The sequence below is a fragment of the Taudactylus pleione genome, unplaced genomic scaffold (assembly GCF_031769625.1).
Source record: "Taudactylus pleione unplaced genomic scaffold, aTauple2 ptg000006l, whole genome shotgun sequence".
Classification (NCBI taxonomy): domain Eukaryota; kingdom Metazoa; phylum Chordata; class Amphibia; order Anura; family Myobatrachidae; genus Taudactylus; species Taudactylus pleione.
In genome coordinates, this window is record NW_028284409.1 from 11037937 (window position 1) to 11055975 (window position 18039).

The 18039-nt window shown below is 48.3% G+C and overlaps 1 protein-coding gene across 1 annotated transcript in view; it reads right to left on the reverse strand.

Moving 5' to 3' along the window:
* The window catches only part of MAP3K5 (mitogen-activated protein kinase kinase kinase 5), a 179634-nt gene that overhangs the window by 30479 nt on the left and 131116 nt on the right, over positions 1–18039 (reverse strand). Inside the window, exon 16 of the mRNA XM_088452579.1 lies at positions 545–672. Within this exon, the coding sequence (XP_088308705.1) occupies positions 545–672 (128 nt within the window). The remainder of the gene's footprint in view (positions 1–544; positions 673–18039) is intronic.

Consider the following 18039-nt stretch of genomic DNA (forward strand, 5'->3'; position numbering starts at 1 on the left):
ATTAGACGCTATCTAGTATTTTCACTGGTGGTAGGCGTCATTGCCTGGCTTCTCTTGTGCATAAATACCATTATTTCCCCGTATTAATATTCTGGTGTTGTAATCCTTTCACAATACCATCAATTTGAGTGTGGGGCCTACTGTCAAGGGGTTGGGTACGAGATCCCTGCAGTCAAAATCCAGACGCTGGTATCCCAACAGGGTTAGGATACTGACACCTGTTGGTAGGTATTCTAACCCTTTTGCTATCCCTAACCCCCCCCCCCATTGCCTAACCATAACTCTCCCTGCCTAGTGCCTAACCGTAATGATGCTCCTCCCCTATTACCTAACCCTAACCCTTCCTCTAGTGCCTAACCCTAACCCTCATCCTAGTTGCCTGACCCTAACTCTCACCCGCTACTTTCCTTTGAAATGCCGGCACTGTGATTCTGACAGGTGTCGGGATATTGACCGCATCCACTGGTGAGAATCCACTGGGCATTTCTATGTAAATAAAGGACCCATAACATCAAATAAAAAAAATTAAAAAAAGCAGCCTTACCTCCTGGAACCTGCTCCATAAAAATCTTAATAAATCCATTTTCACTGAAAGAGCCCATATATTGGACAATATTCTTGTGTTTGAGATGCTTGTGCAGAGCAATCTCTTCATGGAGAGGCTGCGAGTACCTGCAGGTAAGAAACCAGTTTTACGAAGCACTGAATATGGCAACAAAAAACAAAACCATGAATAGTTCTTTAAATGCCAGTACCAATCTTGTTAAGGGACAACTCCACCTTTCAAGTGTTTACATTAAATGAAAAGGTAATTAAGAAAGTAGTGGTATATTGTGAGCGGGGGGCACTCTGGTATAATGTGAGCTGGGGTACTTGCATACTATGTACTGGGAACATAATCACTAATAACTAATCTTATATTTTTTTTGAACCAAATATTTAGCTGAATACACTGTAGTATAAAAATAGGAATGGCGGTGGGAAGGTGTGGGAGATCTTTATTAATTTTGACACATGAAAGTAGATCACAACCCATTTGAAGTTGGACAAGCCTGTTGTAAGGAAATGGAAAGCTTTGCCCACATGAAGTATGTCAGTCATCATGTCCTGGTCATGTAATGGTCAGCAACGCCTGGGAGTCAACGCTGAACTGCAGTTGCCCTGGTCATGTATTTGGCTCCCCTGTGTGTTTACATCATATGGAGGTACTTATGTCATGCATGCTCTCTCTGCCACCTGTAAACAGGCAATGGAATGCACTTATGTTGGCTGGAAGTTGTGTTATTTTGGGACTGGATGGGGAAAGGCGGCCTATTTATTAAACAAAAGCACTGTTCATTTAATGTACAGTTGGTTGGGGTGGGGAGGCGTAAAACTAGATGCTAGTGCTTTCATGTCAGGCTGGTCAGGAGGACAGAGAACATTTCTAATAAGTTTCTGATGGAGAGTGGTATTAAAGCGAACGTCTTTTCGGTCTTATTTTCTCTGTTGTGCCTACATAACCCCATGCACTTACATCATTCATCTTATCGGAAGAACTCCACACTAACAAAAATAAAATGTTTATACACTTACAAAGCAAAAAAAAAACACCAAACAAAAACAAGTGTATTTTATCTTAATAACATAAGCCAGTGATTTTCAACCTTTTTCAACTCAAGGCATACTATGTAAGATTTTAAAATTGCTACGGCACACCATCTGACGATATGGGGTGCGCGACCTATGAAAAAAACATACATATTGGCCTCCACAGGAATAAAACGCGCTACATTGGCCTTCACAAGAATAAAACACGCTACATTGGCCTCCACAAGAATAAAACACGCTACATTGGCCTCCACAGGAATAAAACGCACATCCATTGGCCCCAGAGAAATAAAACAGACATATTGGCACTAGGGCTGTATCTAGGGGTCTGAACACCCCTGGCAAAGTAAGGGACTGGCGCGCCCCCCCCCATATTTTCAGAATAATTACACTCTGTGAAGGGGTCACTAGGTGCAGCCGTACAGTCCCTGCTCTGGTTCACTTGCCTGTTTGTTGTCCTGATCCCCCCCTCCTCCCCATCTGTGTTATTGCCCCCCCCTTCTCCTTATCTGTGTGATAGTGCTCCCCCCTCCTCATCTGTGTTATTGTGTCCCCCCCTTCTTTCCATCTGTGCTATTGTGCTAACCCCCTTCCTAATTTATTGTCTCCTCCTCCCCATCTGTGTTGTGTCCCCCCTTCTTTCCATCTGCGTTATTGTGCTACCCACCCTTCCCCATCTGTGTTGTTGTGCTCCCTCCCCCCTCCTCCTCATCATCTATGTTATTGTGCACCCTCCCTTATCCCTATCTGTGCTGTTCTGTTCTCTCCCCCCCATCGGTGTCTGTTATTCTGCACCCCGTCCCCTCGCACCACAGGGCAGGGAGTGCTGTTTGGGCCTGTCAATTTTCCTGTTTAATATCATTCTCACTTATAGCTTCCACTTCTTTTATCCCCAGCATCTCCTGGTCTCCCCTATCTCTTCCCTGGCCCTTCCCCATGAGGCCATGGCCCTTTTTCAGGTGCACATTTAAAAAATGGAGAGGGGGCACCAATGCTCTCTCTGGCACAGGGCAGCAAACAGTCTAGTTATGGTTCCGATATATTATATTTACGGACACGCGCGCACACACAAAACAAGTCTGCCAAGTTGGCAGTAGGATGCCAACCTTAGCTCCTACCTAGCTGTACCTTAGGGCAATCAGTCTCAGCTCAGACTTTCTATCCTAAAGTTACTGTAGGTCAAATGTGTGTGGGGTGTGGACAGTATCTGAGACAGGAACAAAGGTAGACTCAGGCCTCCACTCAGTTCCACTGCATCTCAGGTCGTTTACACTGCTTCTTTTGGTTGCCTTGAGAAGTCCGCTGATTTCATTGGTACTCGGATGCTAGGCATTACCGATTATTGTTGTGAGGGATGGACTGACTCACTGGCTAGCTGGCTTTGGAGACTGGTAGCTTTATAATGCTGTCTGTGACATCTACTCATTGCCTATAATAGTGTTAGCTTGGTTAAGTGTTCATGCTTTGTTTTTTTTCTGAAGTTTTCCTCATAATTAAACCTAGTTTTTTTTTACCTCTACCGCTGCTTGCTACCAATCCCTGTCTGAAACACATACCGGACTCTGACAGATACTACTGTAGTTAGTCTTGTCTGTTGTCCGCCTTGACCTCACTATTTTATCAAACACCTTCTGCGATTTAGGATGGTAGCTGGACCATTCCTTGCCATCTTGGATGCCTGTTGTGATAGTCTTGAGTATAACTACAGCTACTTCTCCAAGTAGGCTCAGCTGACAAAGGCCCTCATTCAGAGCCGTACGCTCTGAGCAGAGCGCACGCTCTGAATGAGGGCCGCCCTCCATAATTATGGAGCGTCCTCCTGGGTCACCACCCAGAGCCTATACGAGCGTGCAGTTTGATGGCCACGATGGTCTTGACCATCACGACCATCGCCACTGCGAGCCGGAGCCTGTGGTTGAGGTTTTCAACCGCAAGGCCCGGAGTGATTTTGGCTCTATCAGAGCCAAAATCACTCCCACTGACATCACTAGTGATGTCAGTGGCCCGGCTTCTGACGGTAGGCGTTCCCTTGGGAACGCCCCCGTCAGGGAGGCACGCCCCGGCACGCCCACCAAGGGGGGCGTGCTGTCAATCAACATCGACAGCACGCCCCCTTTGATCAGACACAACGAGCGAAGGAAAGTCCTTCGCTCGTCGCGTCTGGCGCACGCGCACGACGGAGATCCCGCCGTCGTGCGCATGCGCAGTGCACAACATCGACCCACTTGCGAGCGGACAGCCGCTTGCGAGTGGGTCTGAATCAGGCCCAAAGTTTTAACTAAGTCAGGGCTGCCAATGGAGTGCTTCAAATAAATTCAATTATCAGATAACTTAATTTGCTTATTCCTTTTCTTGCTTTTAGTTCATACAAATAAAATATGTCTACTTGAATATAATAATAGGTTTTATTGGTTTGGGATGTTATTGAATGTGCCAGACATCTAACAAAATACATTTCTTCAGTGGTCAAAAGTTTAATGTGATATTGTATGCAAGTTAATATATTACATTATCTGGTTGCATACAGCCCATTTGAAAAGAACACACTTCTCAATTATGTTGCCCTAAAATAAATTCTAGGTCCCGTGTCTTGGCAAAGCTTAGGCTTCTGACTTGCTGGCACTTTTGCCTTCCCAGCTGGGAGTGACCAGATCAGACTTTAGACAAAAAGTTTGGATAGGCTTAGTGATGTGTTTTAATGCACAGGCTCCTCAGCATAGTGTCCATGAGGACTATTTTAAAGGTTTAGTAACAATACACTGCCCTTAATTATTATTTTTTAATTAAACAGTCACAGCTGGACCAGCAGAGCATGGCAGTGTATGCTACTGCGGTAGTGATAGAGTGGAGAGGAGTATGACAAAACTTTGCTAATGAGCGGAAGGAATATTGGTAGAGTAGAATTCATATAAGTTAATGGGCTCAATCCAATGAGGAGCAAGTCTGCAAAAGAAATGTGCGATCGCAATGGCAATTTGAGGCTTGTCTACAAGATGCAACCTGGGAGAAGTGCATGGAAAGGTGGGGATGACCTCAAAAAAGTGACAACTGAGATAGCAATACCATACAGAAGGCTGTGAGCGACCATAAGGAAAGTACTGGAAGTTTTGAAATGGATAGTTTTGCACTTTGTATTAATGGTGGAAAACTGATAGCAAACAAGTTATTTTCAGAAAATTAAAGTCTTTCCATCATTTTGTGATTAAGAACAATGTCGGTATAGTAGTTTTCTTTCGTCTGGGCTGGGGAACACTGGACCATGTGTTGTAGGTGGGAAGGCGTGCATTTGGCACTAACACTGAAATATTTAACTCCTCCCCTCTGCAACCCCTGACTTCAGTGTAAGTTTAGTGCCTGTGGAGAGGGGCACCTTTTTTCAGGGCTGCTCTGCAGCCCTGGTTTAGCTTACGGATTTTTTTCCTTTATTTGTAATGTTACGTTTATTTTTTACTATAGGTACTGTGCGCTGCTTATAGCAGCACACAGCTGGAGTGTTGAGCGGTGATGAGAGCCGCGTTAAAAGGGGGGGATGGCGCTGAGCTCTTCCCCCATTCCACACACTCAGGTCTCTGAAGAGACCATCTGGGCCCGGACACAGCGCGCTGCTGTTACCTGGTAGAGGTGCAGGCAGTCAGCATGGTCCTGGATAGCGGGCAACATCTTGCCGGCGGCTCCTGTGGGGAGAGCGCCGACTACAGACCGACCGCAAGTGAGACCTACAGCAACACCACACTGGACATGCTGTTCTTGGAAACTATGCAGTGTTTGGCCTGGTTAGTACTTGGATGGGAGACCACCTGGCAATACCAGGTGCTGTCGGTAAAAGCAGGTCAATCCAAGTGCTTTCCCATTGAGGGGAGTAACACTTGAAGGAAGGAGCAGTGAGGCTCGCTTCAGTATGACAGGGGGAGGAGCCATGGGTGCTGGTTCCCCCCGCTCTCCAGTGGCAAAATGCAGTCTCCCAGGAAGTCTGATCACAGCTTTTTAAAGGACACAAGCCTGAACAGCATGGAGGGAGGACAGAGCAAGCTCCTTTCCCTCTGCAGCCTACAGCTAAGTAGTTTTCAGTATTACTGTAATCTGTTCTTGTGCCTGCTTGCAGTGTTTGCATATTTATTGCCACTTGTTATATTTTTTGTATTTTGTTTAAAAATGGGGGGGTGCTCTAATGAAGAACCCCTCTATGGCTATATTTTTTTACATGTGCCCAGTGTCAGGCTAAATTGCCGTGTGCACAACTGGATGCAGGGGCTTTGTGTATGGACTGTCAGCTGAGGCCCACGTGTGCGCAGCCAGCTGGCGGAGCCACTCCGCTTACGGAGGAGCTGGCATGGGCTCAGGCTATGGGCCGTTCACTCTCTGACGTTGCTCCGCCGTGGAGAGGAATTAGCACAAGCAGCGCCAGCGCCTGTTTTGCCCTCACCGCCTGCTGTTGCAGGGGGTGGTTAGCAGGGTCCTGATCCTCCTTGGTTCTGTACCATGGAGCACTCGGTGGTAGGGGTCGAGAAAGTATCGGCCTTTATAAAACGCTTCTTTGAGGAGTCTAAACAACGCACTACGCATAAGTGTCCTCTTCCATCCAGTTTCTTGTTGGAGTCAGATCCTGAGGAGGAGGAAGAAGAGGAAGAGGGGGAACTCCAAGAGGTTCTGCCCGACGAGGAAGGTTCAGACTCTGTGTCAAATCAGGGCGTAGAGGACCTTATTATGGCAGTACGACAGTCTTTGGACTGTCTGGACCTTGACGCCTCAGCTAGGGCAGAAGGGCCGTTTAAGCGGGGTCGTTTGTTTCCCAGTGTATCAGGATCTTTCAGATCTGGTAGAGGAAGCCTGGAAGACCCCAGCTAAAAAGTATGCTACTCCTCCTAAGTTTGCAGCCCTTTATCCCTTTCCACAGGAGCAGGTCGCTAAGTGGGAGCTGCCTCCAAGAGTGGATGCGGCTGTGGCTCGTTTAGCAAAGCACACGGTTCTGCTGGTCCAAGGGGCGGCCTCCTTTAAGGATCCGCTGGGAAAAAAAATTAAGGGATGCCTTAGGAATATTTTTATGGGCACCGGAGTGGTTATTCACCCATTATTGGCATCTGCATGGGTCTCTTGAGCCATGGAAAAGTGGGCTGACAAATTAGTGGCAGGCCTTGCCGGTGACTTGTCCAGAGAGGACTTACTGGTACTGACGGAACAGATACGTGCGGCTGCAGACTGTGTGTGAGTCCGCACAAGATGTAGTGCAGATTTCCTCTAGAGTCTCAGCCACGGGCAGGCGCGGCACGCAGAGCACTCTGGCTTGGTGCCTGGAAGGCAGACGCCGAATCTAAATGCGCTTTAGAGTCTCTGACTTATTGTGGAGGCATCATGTTCAACTCTGAGCTTGATACTATTATATCCCAGGCAACAGGTGGAAAGAGCACTTTCCTGCCTGTGGAGCCCCAGAAGCTAAAGGGTTCATGTTTCAGAGTCTTCCGTTCTTCCTTTCAAGGAGGGGGAATGATTACAGGTCTGGGGCCTGAAAATGCTCTTTTCCCAGTAGGGGTTCTGCCCCCCGGGGTAGATTCTCTGACACATTCAGGCGCCCGGGTGCTAGGGCATCTGAGAAGCAGAGTACCTGACAGGATCTCAGCCCATCCGGTCTCAGGGAAGGTAGGGGGCGGTCTCCTTTTCCGAGACAGGTGGGTATCTTCGAGAGTAGATGCCTGGGTAAGGTGCATTGTCTCCCGAGGTTATGTGATCGACCTAAGTGGGCAGCCGCCACAACGTTTCTTCGCTACAGCAAACGAGTTTCTGGTGTCTATCGACATCAGCAATGCATATCTCCACATACCGATTTGGGCGGGGCATCAGACTACTCAGGTTTGCGGTCGGAAGAGCCAATTACCAGTTCCAGGCTCTGCAATTCGGTTTGGCTACAGCTCCGCGGGTCTTCACAAAGATCATGGCAGCAATGGTAAGCTTACTGCATTCCGAGGGGATAACGGTGAATTCCCTATTTGGACGATTTGCTAGTAAAGGCGGATTACGATGCCCAACTTCAGCTCCACCTGGATCACACAGTACAGGTGTTACAGCATCATGGGTAGATACTGAATCTCAAGAAGAGTCACCTCAGGTCGTGCCAACATCTGACGTTTTTGGGGGTGATCTTCGATACAGCACTGGAAAGGGGATTTCTTGCCCGAGCCCAAAGCCCAAGCCCTCCAGGAATTGGTCAGGAAAGTGCTGTCTGCCCCTCGGCCATCCGTTTGGCTGGGCATGAGGTTACTAGGCACGATGGTCTCTACCTTCGAGACCATCCAGTACGGCCGCTTCCATTCACGAATTCTCCAGTGGAAGATTCTCCGGAATTGGACGGGCTGCTCAGACGACCTTTCTTCTCAGTTGCTGGTTCTGTCAGACAGCACTCGTCAGTCACTTCGCTGGTGGCTGATTACCGATCACCTTCTCCAGGGTCGGTCCCTGGTGACTCCCAACTGAATTATTGTCACCACAGACGCAAGTCTCGTAGGTTGGGGAGCGTGACAGAGAACCTCTGTCTTCAGGGGACCTGGTAGTCATCAGAGATAGGTTCCCAATAAATATGCTGGAGCTCCAGGCCATTTAATCGGAAACTGTGCGGGGCTCAGGCCCTCCTGGTGGGCCGACCAGTGAGGATCCAATCAGACAATGCCACGGCAGTGGAATATGTAAACCAACAGGGCGGAACCAAAAGCGCACTTGTCATGGCAGAGGCAAGGCTCATTCTCTCTTGGGCGGAGACGTTCCTCCTGGCAATTCAGCAGTCTTCATACCGGGGGTGGAGAATTGGGAGGTAGACTACCTCAGCAAGACTACGTTCCTGCCAGGGGAGTGGTCTCTCCACCAGGAGGTTTTCCAGCAGCTGGTCCAGAGATGGGGGCTGCTGGAGGTGGACCTGATGGCGTCTCGCCACAATTGCAAGGTCCCTCAATTTTGTGCAAGGTCTAGAGATCCTTTGCAGTGGATGCCATGACAGTTCCCTGGAACTTCCGTCTGGCCTAAATTTTTACTCCAATTCCCATGTTACCAAAAGTACTCCATCGAGTCAGGGAGCAGCAGGTTTCAGTCATCCTAGTGGCTCCAAACTGGCCGCACCGGTCGTGGTTTGCCATGGTTCTTAGGCTAGCCGCAGGGCCGGGTTGGAGTCTGTCTCTGAGTCCAGATCTTCTGCTACAGGGGCCATTCTGTCAGGAGGGCCTACCTCAGTTGGATTTAATGGCCTGGTTGTTGAGACCAGGCTCTTGAAGGCCAGGGTTCAGTCATCAGGACCATGCTCCGGGCACGGAAGCAGGTTTCCGTACAGAAATAACACAGGGTTTGGAAAACCTATATTGTGTGGTGTGAGCAGCAGGGAGTACATACTGCCCAGTTCCACCTGCCAAGGTTTTTAGCATTCCTGCAGGGTGGTCTGGAGGCTGGCTTACAGCTTCAATCTTTGGAATCCGTGGACCTTCGGTTCGTAACGTGGAAAGCGGTTTTTCTTATGGCCATTGCCTCGGCTTGGCGGGTCTCTGAGTTGGGGGCCTTGTTCTGCAAACCACCTTTTCTTGTTTTCCATGACGATAGGGCTGTGCTCAAGACAGTTCCTTCTTTTCAAACGAAAGTGGTTTCATCTATCCACTTAAACCAGGAGATTGTTTTTCCTGTTTTCTCATCTTCAGAGTCCTCAGAGGTATCACTGTTGGATGTTGTCCGGGCCCTACGCATTTATTTTGTCAAAACTTCGATCTTGCGTAAGACGGACTCTCTATTGGTTCTCTATGACACCCACAAACGGGGCTGGCCACCCACAAAGCAGACCATTGCAAAATGGCTTCAAGGGCTTACTCAGAGGCACCAGCTAGGATGTTGGCTCATTCCACTAAGGCCGTGACGGACTCTCTATTGGTTCTCTATGACACCCACAAACGGGGCTGGCCACCCACAAAGCAGACCATTGCAAAATGGCTCCAAGGGCTTACTCAGAGGCACCAACTAGGGTGTTGGCTCATTCCACTAGGGCCGTGACGGACTCTCTATTGGTTCTCTATGACACCCACAAACGGGACTGGCCACCCACAAAGCAGACCATTGCAAAATGGCTCCAAGGGCTTACTCAGAGGCATCAGCTAGGGAGTTGGCTCATTCCATTAGGGCCGTGGCGGCCTCCTGGGCGGCGCTTCATGGGGCCTCGGCTGAACAGGTTTGTCGCGCAGCTACCTGGTCCTCTGTCCATACATTTATGCGGTTCTACAGGTTTCATGTGCATACATATGGGCATACAGATCTCCGGTCGGGCAATCTGAGCATTCCCTCCCATAGGGGCGGCTTTTGAATATCCCATGGTCCAGTCTCCCCCAGCCCAGATGAAAGAGAAAATAGGATTTTTGGGTACTTACCGTTGAATCCTTCTCTCTGAGTCAGGCTGGGGGACACTGCGTTCCCTCCCTCACGCTCAGCGGTATTGAGTATGAGTTATGATTTTGGGTCGTATTAATATTGATAGCAGTATTGCTTCTCCTTACCAGGCAATTTTGAAGTTGTACTGAAGTCAGGGGTTGCAGAGGGGAGGAGTTATAGATTTCAGTGTTCATGCCAAATCCACGCCTTCCCACCTACAACCCATGGTCCAGTGTCCCCCATCCTGACTCAGAGAAAAGGATTCAACGGTAAGTACCCAAAAATCCTATTTTTCAGTATTTTCACACAAGTTTGAAAAAGTTGAAATAAAGACTTTTACCTCATCTGCAAGTTCTAAAACCCCTCTCCCATAAATACAACACCTCCACATACCTGTCCCAAATCATTTACACCTCCACATACCTGTCCCACATCATTTACACCTCCACATACCTGTCCCACATCATTTACACCTCCACATACCTGTCCCTCGTCACTTACACCCCCACATACCTGTCCCTCGTCATTTACACCCCCACATACCTGTCCCACATCATTTACACCTCCACATACCTGTCCCACATCATTTACACCTCCACATACCTGTCCCTCGTCATTTACACCCCCACATACCTGTCCCTCATCATTTACACCTCCACATACCTGTCCAGCATCATTTACACCTCCACATACCTGTCCATCATCATTTACACCCCCACATACCTGTCCCTCGTCATTTACACCCCCACATACCTGTCCCTCGTCATTTACACACCCACATACCTGTCCCACATCATTTAACCCTTTACTCAGCATTTTAAAGAAATTCATCTGAACATTGACATGTCTTTATTGGCCAAATTATGCTAATTAAAGAATTTGAAGTGTATGCTTATTCATTGGGGTGTACCAGAGGTTTTACCCTAAAATATAGATTTTCTCGACTTTTTCACTTGCTACGGTGGCAGCGAACAAAAAATAAGAGTTATGGTATAACATACCTTCGTTAACTCTTTTTCTTTGAGGTCCATGGGGTCCACAGCAAATATGTTGGGCTATGTGGTTGGAGTAATCGAGGCACCAAACAGTTAAAACAAGCTCTCAGCTCCCAGGATGCACTGGGTCCTCCCCACATATACCCCGCCTCCTGCTATAGGCAGTCAGTTTGTTACAAAGCCCAAGCAGGAAAAAGGCAAATGATGAGAAGGAAGAACCCTTGTACTCTAGACCAATCTTTCACAGAAGAGGGAAATCACAGAGATACAAAAGATTACCCAATAACACCAGGTGCATTAGGGTGGGTGTCCTGTGGACCCCATGGACTTCGAAGAAAAAGTTAACGAAGGTATGTTATACCATAACTCTTATTTTCTTCTTCGGGGTCTATGGTGTCCACAGCAAATACGTTGGGGATGTTCCAAAGCAGTTCCTCTAAGGGCGGGGACGCTCCTGTGTCTTAGTAGAAAGGAGAATCCATTGCCCGAAGGAAGCATACTGAGAGGCAAAGGTGTCAAATGCATAGAACTTGACAAAGGTGTGGACGGAAGACCATGTTGTTGCCTTGCATAATTGTTCCGCAGAGGCACCCCAGCGAGGTGCCCACGAAGGTCCCACTGACCGTGTAGAATGCGCAGTTACAGAGTCTGGCACCACCAGATCGGCCTGAGTGTATGCCTGAAAAATTGCCATATGAAGCCATCTGGCTAGAGTCTGCTTATTGGCTGGCCAGCCACGCTAATGACAGCCATACAGCAAAAAATTGAATCGGACTTCCTCAAGCTGTTGGTGCGATCCACATAAATACATAGCGCACGGACAACATCCAGAGAAGCTTCATATACCGAAAAGCCTGAAATCTGAAAAGCTGGGACCACAATTTCTTCATTTATATGAAAACCCGATACCACTTTAGGAAGGTATCCCACCTTAGTACGCAGTACCGCTCTATCCTGATGGAATATCAAAAATGTAGAGCGGACAGAAAGAGCTGCCAAATCAGAGAACCTACGGGTAGAGGCGAAAGCAAGAAGAAAACCTGTCATTGCTGTCAACCACTTGAGATCTACTGATTTCAGGGGTTCAAATGGGGGAGACTGTAAAGCCCTGAGAACTAATGTCAAATCCCATGGGGCTACCGGGGGAACAAAGGGCGGCTGAACCCTTAGAACACCCTGAAAAAATGTTCTTACATCAGGCAGTGGGGCGATCTTCCGCTGAAACCAAACCGAAAGTGTCGAAACCTGAACTCTCAGGGAGGCCAGACAGAGACCCCGCTCTAAACCAGTCGGAAGAAAAGAAAGCACTAGAGAGCCCCTAAACACTTTAGGGTCATATCTTCTCAGTTCACACCACTGAAAAAAAAAAAATAGTGCCAAATTTTATAATAAATGCAGGCAGAGGAAGGTTTTCGTGCCCTCAACATTGTCTTTATTACAGAATCAGAAAAACCCTTTGTCTTTAAGACGGAGGCCTCAAGAGCCATGCCGTCAAAGACAGACTAGGGAGATCCGGATAAAAGCAAGGACCCTGTATTAACAGGTCCAGCCTTAGAGGAAGAGGCCACGGAGTGTCTATGGAGAGACTCTGTAGATCGGTGAACCAATGGTGTCTGGGCCACGCAGGAGCGATCAGTATTACTGTACCGCTTTCTTGGTTGACCTTCCTGATGACCGTGGGAAGAAGAGCCAAAAGGCATAAACAGATACGCTAGTCTGAAATTCCACCTCACTGCCAGAGAGTCTACAAATTCGGCCATCGGATCCCTGGACCTGTACCTGGGCACCCTGTGGTTGTGCCTTGAGGCCATGAGGTCTATTTCTGGAACACCCCATCTGTCCACCAGGCTCTGAAATACCTGTGGATGAAGAGCCCACTCCCCGGCGTTTATATCCTGCCAACTCAGGAAGTCCGCTTCCCAATTTAGGACCCCTGGTATGAACATGGCTGATATTGCCGGAAAGTGACGTTCTGCCCAGACGAAAATTTTTGATACTTCTGCCATGGTCCCCCGACTCACTGTGCCTCCCTGATGATTGAGGTAGGCTACCATGGTGACATTGTCTGACTGTACCTGTACAGGTCTGCCCTTCAGTATTCCCTCAGCCTGCACCAGCGCTCTGAATACTGTCCTCAGTTCTAGGACATTTATGGACAGAAGACTCTCTGCCTTCGTCCATCTTCCTTGAAAAGTGTGCTGACCTGTCACCGCCCCCCAGCTGTGAAGACTGGCATAGGTCATGAGGAGTGCCCAATCTGGAATCCAAATTGGGTGACCCTGGTTGAGACGGCACGTCTGCTACACCACAACAGGGACAACCGAACCTCTGGTGAGAGACGGATCATCTGAGATTTTATTGAGCAGTACTCCCCATTCCAGAGCAAAAGGATCAACTGCTGCAATGGTCTGGAGTGAAATTGGGCATATTCCACCATGTTGAAGGTGGACACCATCGACCCCAGCACCCACATTGCTGACTGCACAGATACCAGCCTGTTGTGAAGCAATCTGCGTATCTGCAACTGAAGGGCCGCAATCTTGTCCTCCGGCAGATATATTCTCTGCGCCAAGGAGAAAACTGAAGAAGTCAGCCTCCTACCCCTGGGATCCCTCAGGGGGAGGCCCGCCCCATCAGGCCGCAGGCTTATCCTGGGACCTTGAAGCCGGACGTTTATTCGGCCAGGGTTTCTTAGATAATGGCTTTCTGCTAGAACTGGTTCTAGATGAGGACTGACCTCTAACCTTCCCCTGCGGCTGAAAGGATGACCCTTTAGGTCTGGCAACCGATGCTGAGGGTAGACCAGCCGTTTTAGAGGCTGCCACCATAGCCACGATCTTGTCCAGTTCCGTGCCAAACAGATTATCTCTCAGAAACGGAAGGGATTCTAAGGCCTTCTTAGACCCTGCATCCGCCTTCCAATCCCTTAACCACAGGGCTCTGCGCGCCACAAACAAAATAGCCGATGCTTTAGAAGATAATATACCGGCATCCAATGCTGCCTCTTCCAAAAAGGTTGCAGCCTCCTTGACATAGGAAATAATCTCCAGCTGTTCCTTGGACATTTCTGGCAGAGATTCCGCCAGTGTCTAAATCCATTCTTCAATGGCTTTGGAAACCCAAGCCGTAGCCATAGCTGGGCGAGTGGCCACTCCTGGAGAGAAGACTGCCTTGAGACAGGCTTCAAGCCTCCTATCCGTGGAATTTTTAAGAGAGGATGTAGATGGTATGGGCAATGTGGTGCTCCTTACCAGATTTGCCACATGCGCGTCTACTGACGGCGGAATTTCCCATTTAGTACACTGCTCCGACGGAAATGGGTATAAGGCCGCAAGCTTTTTAGTAAGATGGAACTTCCTATCCGCAGCATTCCATGCTTCCCCCATAAATTCCAACAAGTGTTAAGATTTGTGAAACTCAGCCTTCACCACTCTCTGGCGCTTAAATACCGGCGCCTTTCATTGCAGTGGCTCTCCCTCATCTATGTTCAACACAGCTTTGACTGCCCTAATTAAAAAAGGGCCATCTGCTGCTGGAAAATGATCCCCATTCTCTCCCAAGAGAGATTGAGAGGAATCATGCGCCTCCTCACCCTCATCAGAGGACGTACCGGAGTATGTGGCCTGGCCTGCGTGCGAGGCCGAACGCCTTCTGGTCTTTGGCTGCACTGATCTAGTTGCTTGTAGTGGTTGCTGATAAGCTGCTGAAGATGAGGCCATACCCTGACCAGAGTGTGCATACATGTCCATCCAAGGGGCATAAACATAGCAGGTTGCAGCTGCTGAGGATATCGCAACAATGGGGCTGCAACCTGTGCCATGATCTGGGAAAAAGAAGTCCAAGGGGGCTCTTGTCCAGAGGCTGGTAAGTTTGACTGATGTGGTGACTCCTTAAAACAGTAACCACACAACTCATTTTGTATGAAATCCTGTGGGGATAACCCAGCTTTGCAGGCCATACATGACACCAGCAGAGGGGCCTCCGCCACCTGTCTTTCAGATTCTTTAGACATAATGACTTTATGCAAAGTTCTGAGCACACATGTGACAATGTTTCACCCCAACTACCCCACACACCTGTAGTAGAGGGTTATAAGGAGAAACAGCAGTGATAGGTTAACAGACTGACAGTTATAAAGACATAAAAGGCAGTACCACACACAGTCACATGCAATGCATAACATATCCCCTTATATGAGTATATGCATCTTAAGCTCAGCCTCAGGCCTAGTAGGATATAGAGCTTTCTATGACCAGTCACCGTGGGGGAGATGTAGGAAGCCCTGAAGCGGTATCAGCGCACATTATGTGCACTGATACCGCTTCTCCCCAATGCATGATGGGGGGGCTGGGCGGTAAATGACAGAGGCGCTATGCGCCCCTGTCATTATCGGTGCTGCTATCTACAAGATAGCAGCACCGATGGCCTGGGCCATGTATGAACGGACAGATCGCCTGACCGTTCGGACCGCTGCAGCTGTCACTATCGACAGCTACAGCCTGGCGCTGCCCTATCTCCACAGCAGGGACAGTGCTGCGATGGCTGCCGGCTCCAGGCTGCTCGCGGGGATCTCGCAATACTTGCAAGATCTCGCGCATGCTCAGTGGAGCCGGCCGGGACTGACACACATCGCAGCAGCACTAGGCTGATGTGATGTGGTCTCAAGCGGGCAGCGCCGAAGGGGGAATTAACGCTCCCCCTCTCCGGCTGACGAGATGTTCATACATCTCATCGGTAGTGCTTCCTGCTTCGCCTCGGTAAAGAGGTGAAGCGGGAAGCGTTATAGCAACACGTTAAGTGCCGCTATCATACATCTACCCCCGTGGGAGAGGCATACAGGGAGACTGACCCAACCTCCTGAGTGCACAGCCACCGAGAGCACCTGAGAGTGGTCTCTGACCGACTCATATAGAGGGAGGCTGGGAGGAGCAACCCAGAAGTGGGAACCTAGAAGGGCTGATATGAGGGTTGGGGGAGCGGCCACTGGGGGAGAGCGAACCTCCCCTATGCTGTATGGATCCACCCGGCTCACTGACATGGCCACCGCCACTGACCCCCTCGGCTGTCAGGAATCCGTCAAGTCCCGGTGACCTAGTGTGGCAGGCAGTCTACCTGGCTCCTCACTACAGTATTCCCCCAGCCAGTCTCCACCGCCAGATAACGGACCGCCATGTGGCTCTAGCATCAGTGGATGCCGAAACCAACCTTACCTGCGACCCCATGCATCCCAGTTGCAGTCCAGGGCCCTGTGCCCCTGCCGAAATCACTGGCTTTACACCAGTGTTGCGGTGCCGGCAGGGATAGATGGAGCAGCGACCCAGGCGTCTCCTATCAGACGCTTAGCTGCTTCAGGTTCCCCATCCACACCACACGCCGCTTGCTCAAAACAAAAACAAAAAAACTCCTGCAGTCCCACTGTCAATAAGGTGCCTTCTCGCACCAAACGGAACTACTGAATGCCTGCCGGTGTATATGTGGGGAGGACCCAGTGCATCCTGGGAGCTGAGTGCTTGTTTTAACTGTTTGGTGCCTGGATCACTCCAACCACATACCCCAACGTATTTGCTGTGGACCCCATGGACCCCGAAGAAGAAAACACGATTTCCACTGGAAAATCAATCCGCGTTTGGAATTGAATTGCAAAAGACATTTGCAGTCAGAGTTCACCATGAGAACAGCTCGCAGGACCCAACTCGCACCTAGATTGGCCTCATTAAGTTACATATCAAAAGTAAAACCAGCAACCTGTGCAGCCAAAGTATATACACACTTGGGGGCAGATTCAATTAGCTGCGTTGTTCACTGCTCGACTAAAGCTCTGGATTTAATGCCGAAGCCATTCAATTATTAGTCAATTTCTCCCACTCGTAAGTTGCAGTAAACCTTGGGTTGACGCGCATAAACCCATAGATTCCAGACAGTAGCGGCTCCAGGCACGGGCAAGCCGGTCCGTCGCCCAGAGTGCCATTGTATCAGGCGGGCACAGGAAAAGCCCACCCACCCTCCCGGCGGTAGTGAGAATATGTAAGCTCAGGGGGAGGAAGCGGAGGAGGGAAGGGGCGGCAACACAGGACGGAGCTGGGCGCAGCAAGGCCTAACGCCGGCCCTGATTCCAGGTAAAGTGTCTGGAATCTATGGGTTACTCCGCATAGTAAGCCCCAGAGAGTGCATTTAATGCTGATTTTTCCTTGCAGCTCCTGAAGTTGCAAGGAAAACAAAAATCTGCATTAAGTGCACACTCTGAGGCTTACCACGCAGGATAACAAAACTAATTGAGTAACTCAGCAGCTAATTGAATCGCCCCCCCATGGTGTTATATCCTGTAATAGTGTTATAAAATCACATTTGAAAATGTATAATGATATAAAACTATTTTACAACATATTTAAAGGAAAGCATCTATGAAAAAGGATCACACTAAACACAAGATAGAAAAGTCACCAAAACGAAAGGAAGGGTAATTTCACATCAAATGATCCAATGCAAATTACTTTACCATTTACTTTTATACTAGGCACACATTTACTATTATGACAGTTTATCAAATAAGCATTTTTTTATTTTGTGTAGATTTGGAAAATTTAAAACCCACATATTTTGGAATTTATAATTCTATAAAAAAAAAATCTAGGATTGAGATATTAAAAAAAAAAAAAAACTTAACAGGCTTAATATGATATAACATTAGACTAGGTTTAAGGAAGTGAATGTTTCAATATCTCATTCTGAAATATTTAAATAATGAAAAGAAAAAAAATTTGGTTTAAATTTATCAAAAACTATGTAATACCAAATTTTAAGTTGGGATCTCAATGGGATCTTAAATTTTAATTAATTTATGTTTATAGTAACATGAACATTTCTGATGTTTCACTATATTGCAGTCAAATAGCAAATTAAAAAAAAAATCACTTTCAAACAAGGATAAAATAAATGAAATGGGAGGTACAGCATTGTCCTGGCTGCATAAAAAATCCAAAGGAGCTCTAGTCAGTGGATACAAAATGGAGCGAGTTCCACATAAAGGTATCAGTAAGATGCATGCAGAGAAATCTCACACTATAAGAAA